Genomic DNA, 6,464 nt, shown 5'->3' with positions numbered 1-6,464 from the left:
AATCAAAGTGGGCTCGCCCCTCACATAAGGGTAGCAGCATGATCACATTAGCCCCACGATTCAGTTAATGGGCTTTTTTCGACAAAACAGACCAAACAATGCAATATCGATGAAATCCGACTATGAGATTAACCCCCTAAAAAAAGAAGAGATTATGAGATTAACCTGCCAAATTGGCTCGTGGAAAGCCACGACTCTCTCTCTTCTCTTTTTAAAATCGTGGAAGGAAAGCAACTGCCAGGTAGCGTCCAAACCCAAATAAACCAGCCCAACCAAGGAAGCAAAAACTAATCCCACCCAATCAAACCCGCTTCCCACATCACTGCCGTCCGCCGCGGATCAGACGGCCAGGACCCCTTCCCCCCGGGCGCAACTTGCTCCCAGCACACCAAAGAAAACCCTTTTTTTTCCTTTTCTTTTCCCCAGATTTCCTCCCCTCTCCCCTCCGCTCCTCTCGCAGCCTCCCTCACCGCCGTCGCCGAATCGCGGAGCTCCCGCGCCGCCCAATCGCAGGGCTCGCCCCGTCGCCCAATCGCATCGCAGAGCTGCCGCCTCGGCTCCGTCGCGCGACCTTCGACGTCTGAAGCTCCGCCGCGCCGGCCAGCTACATCCCGCCCGCCGTCGCCAACTACCTCCCCGTCTCAGCAGCCAGCAGGAAGGTAGGACGCAGAAGCGCACCTCCGCCCTCCGTCTCTCCCCATCTATCCTTGTTCCGTTCTCCTCTTGTTGCGAGGAAGTAGGTAGCACGTATAAGGTAGAACTTCCAGGCAGATCTGTTGTGGTTTTCTGTATGTTAAGGCGGATCTGATGCATACTTAGATCTGATGCCCACTTTGAAACTGTAAACCGTAGAATTGGCTGAGAGCTCCTATTGCTCTATTTTGGTGTTAGTATTCACTGGGTAATCACTGGAAGCCGGTCTCTGCTTTTTTTGTGCAGTATCCACATATGCCTGAGTGATCTAGATTAAGGAAGAAATCGCTAGTTCATTGGTAGAGGGAAGCAGTTTTATCAATGAAATAGTGTTTAATACAGTTCTTGTTAGCAGATGCTTTAGGTGTTACGAGGTCTCGTTTAAAAGAAGCCACTGTCAGATTTTTGTACACTCCCAGTGCTAAGGAAAAGTAGTATGTTGTCCTGCTCTCGTCAGATTTTATAGATCTCTTTAGAATTTTGCCATTCATGTTCACTGTTTGCTTTCTTGCTGATGAGGTTGCCTTAAGCAACGGTTACCTCGTTGTAGAAAGATGTTTTTTCCTTCAATCCTGATTGCGTGTCTCATTAACTTTAAGTTGTAGAATATTTTGTAGCATGGTTTGGCTCTACCCAAAAGAGGACTTTACTTTGTCAAGGGAGTTCTATTTTTTTTAATGATGTATGGAGTTTTTATGCCATGAGCTATCTGACTCTCCTATTTTGGGCCTACAGAGTCAGCATGTCGTTGGATGTTACTCAAATACTCCTCAGTGCGCAATCTGCTGATGGCTCGATTAGAAAGCATGCTGAAGAAAGCCTCAAGCAGTTTCAGGAGCAAAACCTCCCAGGTTTCTTGCTCTCCCTCTCAACTGAGTTGGCCACCAATGAGAAACCTGAGGAGAGCCGTAGATTGGCTGGTCTGATCCTCAAGAATGCACTCGACGCAAAGGAGCAGCACAGGAAGAACGAACTTTTCCAGAGATGGCTCGCACTGGATGCTGGTGTCAAGGCACAAGTTAAAGCATTGTTGCTGCAAACTCTCTCATCTCCTGTTGCAAGTGCCAGATCTACATCTTCTCAAGTCATCGCAAAGATTGCTGGCATTGAGATCCCTCAAAAGCAATGGCCCGAGCTTATAGGATCATTGCTATCAAACATACATCAGGTACAGCCAAACGTCAAGCAGGCAACGCTTGAGACACTTGGCTATTTATGCGAGGAAGTTTCTCCTGAAGCTGTCGACCAAGACCAAGTCAACAAGATACTCACAGCTGTTGTTCAGGGTATGAATGCTTCTGAAGGGAACTCTGAAGTGAGGCTTGCAGCCACACGAGCATTGTATAATGCATTGGGCTTTGCTCAGGTTAATTTCTCCAATGACATGGAGCGTGATTATATCATGAGAGTCGTCTGTGAAGCAACACAGTCACCAGATGTGAAGATAAGACAGGCTGCCTTTGAGTGTTTGGTGGCTATTTCATCAACTTATTACGACAAGCTGGCCACATACATGCAGGATATATTTAACATCACTGCAAAGGCTGTGAGGGGAGATGAGGAGTCGGTTGCACTTCAGGCCATGGAATTCTGGAGTTCCATATGTGATGAGGAAATCGACATTTTGGACGAGTACAGTAGTGAATTTACAGCTGATTCTGATGTTCCTTGCTACTATTTTATCAAGCAAGCTCTTCCTGCCCTGGTGCCAATGCTGCTGGAGACTCTCCTCAAACAGGAGGATGACCAAGACTTGGATGAAGGTGCTTGGAATCTTGCAATGGCTGGGGGTACTTGTTTGGGCCTGGTGGCGAGGACTGTTGGGGATGATATTGTTCCTCTTGTGATGCCTTTCGTTGAGGAGAACATAACAAAACCTGAATGGAGACACAGAGAGGCTGCAACATATGCTTTTGGTTCCATTTTGGAGGGTCCATCAGCTGATAAACTGACCCCTCTAGTTAATGTCGCCTTGAATTTTATGCTGTCTGCCTTAGTGAAGGACCCAAATAACCATGTGAAGGACACAACTGCTTGGACCCTTGGAAGAATATTCGAGTTTCTTCATGGTTCTGCACTTGAAACTGCTCCTGTCATTACAGCTGAGAACTGCCAGCAAATACTGACTGTGCTGCTTCAAAGCATGAAGGATGTCCCAAATGTGGCAGAAAAGGCATGTGGGGCACTCTATTTCCTTGCTCAAGGCTATGTTGATGCTGGATCGGCGTCACCATTATCCCCTTTCTTTCAAGATATTGTTCAGAGCCTTCTTGTGACCAGTCACAGAGAGGATGCTGGTGAATCCAGGCTGCGTACTGCAGCTTATGAGACTCTAAATGAAGTTGTCAGGTGCTCCACTGAGGAGACAGCTCCTATCGTTATGCAGCTAGTACCTGTGATTATGATGGAACTCCATAATACACTTGAAGCGGGGAAGTTGTCAACTGATGAGAGGGAGAAGCGGAGCGATCTGCAGGGCCTTCTTTGTGGTTGCCTACAGGTTATTATCCAGAAGTTGGGAGGGATGGAGTCAACAAAGTTTGCCTTCTTACAGTATGCAGATCAGATGATGGATCTGTTTTTGAGAGTTTTTGCTTGTCGAAATGCCACGGTGCATGAGGAGGCTATGCTTGCTATCGGTGCACTTGCATATGCAGCTGGTTCGAGCTTCGCGAAGTACATGGCACAGTTCTATCAGTATTTGGAAATGGGACTTCAGAACTTTGAAGAGTATCAGGTGTGTGCCATTACGGTGGGTGTTGTGGGTGACTTGTGCAGGGCACTGGAGGACAAAATTTTGCCCTACTGTGATGGCATCATGACCCAGCTCCTGAAGGATCTATCCAGCAATCAGTTGCACAGATCTGTAAAACCACCTATATTCTCATGCTTTGGTGATATTGCACTGGCAATTGGAGAAAACTTTGAGAAGTATTTGATCTATGCCATGCCCATGCTACAAAGTGCAGCAGATTTGTCGGCGCACACAACTGCAACTGATGATGAAATGCTTGACTACACCAATCAACTAAGAAATGGCATCTTGGAGGCCTACTCTGGTATTCTTCAAGGATTCAAGAGTTCCCCTAAGACACAGTTACTGATGCCGTATGCTCCACATATTCTTCAGTTCCTTGATGCCCTTCATAATGGAAAGGATATGTAAGTCGTCCAGAATTCCTTCATTGCTCCCTTATTTTACATTATCTATATGTCCTGCTTTCTGGATGCTCAAGGAAACTAATGCAAACACGCAGATAGATAATAATAATTAGACAATTTTCCTTGTATGCTAGGCAAATGCCCACCTGTAGCTTTAAAAAATATACAAGGTCCAAAGTACTGGAAAATTGAACTAAGTTGATGTATCCTTAAGCTAATTTTCTGTGAATGGATAATTGCTTATGTGATACTGAATAAGTACCACTGTACTAGTTGTATCATATGCCACTGAAAGATTCACAATTCACTCAGTACCCTCGCGGAAAGCACTCAACCGGCCTTGCTCTTCTGAATTATATGAACGAGTCTAAAGCTGCAACTGGTGGATCCACTTTTTCATAGCTACTTTCGAAACTTCATTAGATGCAATCGCCATTATTGGGCTGTTGATATGCTTCACAAAATACGTGTTAGTTTTTCACTGAATTGCTGAATTGGCCAACAAGAATAGGCCTTGTCTGGTTCAGTGTTTGCGCACGGTTGCGTGCAGTGCTAAACCAGGTTAAAATGGTCAGTTTACCCACTAGACGACAGTGCATTAACTCCTAGCTAACACTGAAGGAAAGTATGAATATTTTGGAAGTGGGTCGTATAGAATAAATAGTGTTTTCCATTGGCTATGATGAAACTAGACTATTCTCAATGATATATAAGCAATGTTCTCCAAAATGTTTGTATAGTTGACAGGTGTTAAATCCATATATAGTCCGTTACAGGCCTACTTAAATTTAATGTGATTTAGGTATCATATTTGGTCAAGCAGCCTGGCAGAGTTTCTTTGTTGGTGAATTTTTGATTATGAACTGCTACATTAGATTGTAGTGTTGGGTTTTCATTTACTAACGGGCGTTAGAACTAATTTTGGATTTCTTGCTGTGCATGGACTAAGCTTCGCCATCTTTTATATTGTTTTATGGATGTATTTTGTTTGCGTTCAAACCGCCACTAAGAGGGAAAGGGCCAAATCCAGTTTGGATAGTGTGTCGTCACACTTACATACACCTTGCACTATTGGCAGAATAGAATCTCTCTCCCAAAGCCTCTCAGCCAACCAATACCACACCCTGACACCCATATAATGACCAGTCTCATTTTTGTGACTAAGCACCGACAGTGAAGCATTATCACAATAATTAACCAATATTCCAGCACACTAATTTTTAAAATTATGTCTTACCATTTCAGGGATGATTCTGTGATGAAGACTGCAATAGGTGTCTTGGGAGATCTGGCAGACACATTGGGTGTCAATGCTGGTCCTTTGATCAATCAATCCACCTCAAGCAAGCAATTTTTGGACGAGTGCTTATCATCTGATGATCCTTTGGTCAAAGAATCAGCTGACTGGGCAAGGATTGCAATCAGCCGTGCGGTTTCGGGTTGACGTCACATTTGTCTTGAGTCTGCACATGCATCCATCCACGAGTCAGTCCAGGTCTTCGGTTGCATCATGTCTAGACCTGCTCTTTGGAGAAGTCCAACGTCCTCAAAGCAGAGTCGGAGGGTCCTCACTAACTCATGCATCAGTACATGTGTCAACCCAGCCTTTTTCACATATGCGGAAAAGAGGGTTAAGTTGGCCACCTGCTAACTTTTCTAAAAAAAAGGAATCCAGGAGCTTCTATTGTCGCCTGCGACACCGATGGTCCCTCGGTGTGGCATCCGCGCTTATGGTCGGGGCGCTCTTGCTTTCCCTTGCATCCATTGCATGCATCGAACTTTGGTCATATGGTCACTCACTAAAAGGCCCGGTTGCTTATTCATCCATTATGCATAAGGGGCTCGCGTGCATTGTCACAGGATTTTTGTACTGCTCAGGGTGTACAACTTCACTATGTGGGGGCATGTTCCTCCTAAGCTGGCATTTTTTTTCTTTCGCATTTGCATTGTCTTGCATTCATCCCAGACGGTTTTGTAAGGGTTCTTTTGGTCAAAAACTGAGATCCCAGACGGTTGTGTCGGTTTATTTCAAGGTGTTGTCGGAGCAGTGCGTGATTGCGCTCTTTTTTTTGGGTCATCTATGCTGCTGTTCCATTTCAGCTTCTTTGAAGCTTGTGCTGGCTGGTGGAAACGAACAATTATAGGTCTTGGAGTGGTTTTGTTTTGGGGGGCAGTTGTCGAGTTGTATTTATTTATTACAGGAATTGTATTATTATGTGGAACGCCGCCACCTCCTACCAGACACGTCATATCGTTGGCTGTGTATACGAAAATATGATGATGCATGTGTTCAATGATATGGATTTTGCCTTTTTCTCTATCCTCAGCTCTGGCACATGTGCTTGAGTGATTGATAAATTATTGGGCATTTGGCTACAACTCTTTTACGCAGTTGGCAGTAGAAGGCTTTGAGCAGAATGTCGTTGCTCTACACGCAGATGCGTGTAAACAATATCAAGCGTGACACAGACATGTGCTTGTCATCCTGCTCCGTTCACATTGTTTTTTTAACCAGGCATAAACCCCACTCCGTTGACTGAATAATAATAACTGAAATACATCAGTTCAGAACGAGCCAGGAAAAGAGAGAATTCACGCATCGCTGGAAA

General features: G+C 44.9%; 1 protein-coding gene across 1 annotated transcript; it reads left to right on the top strand.

The window, feature by feature from the left end:
* The first annotated feature begins 357 nt into the window (after window positions 1-357).
* LOC123119710 (importin subunit beta-1) lies at window positions 358-6,154 on the top strand. The gene is made up of 3 exons (XM_044539608.1): window positions 358-659; window positions 1,429-3,855; window positions 5,101-6,154. Exons 2-3 carry the CDS (start codon window positions 1,436-1,438, stop codon window positions 5,297-5,299), a joined length of 2,619 nt encoding a protein of 872 aa, XP_044395543.1. The 5' UTR covers window positions 358-659; window positions 1,429-1,435; the 3' UTR covers window positions 5,300-6,154.
* Window positions 6,155-6,464: the final 310 nt, after the last annotated feature.

This window comes from Triticum aestivum, chromosome 5D (assembly GCF_018294505.1).
Source record: "Triticum aestivum cultivar Chinese Spring chromosome 5D, IWGSC CS RefSeq v2.1, whole genome shotgun sequence".
Classification (NCBI taxonomy): domain Eukaryota; kingdom Viridiplantae; phylum Streptophyta; class Magnoliopsida; order Poales; family Poaceae; genus Triticum; species Triticum aestivum.
The sequence above is the reverse complement of the archived record's forward strand: the minus strand, read 5'-3'. Positions and strand labels throughout refer to the sequence as shown.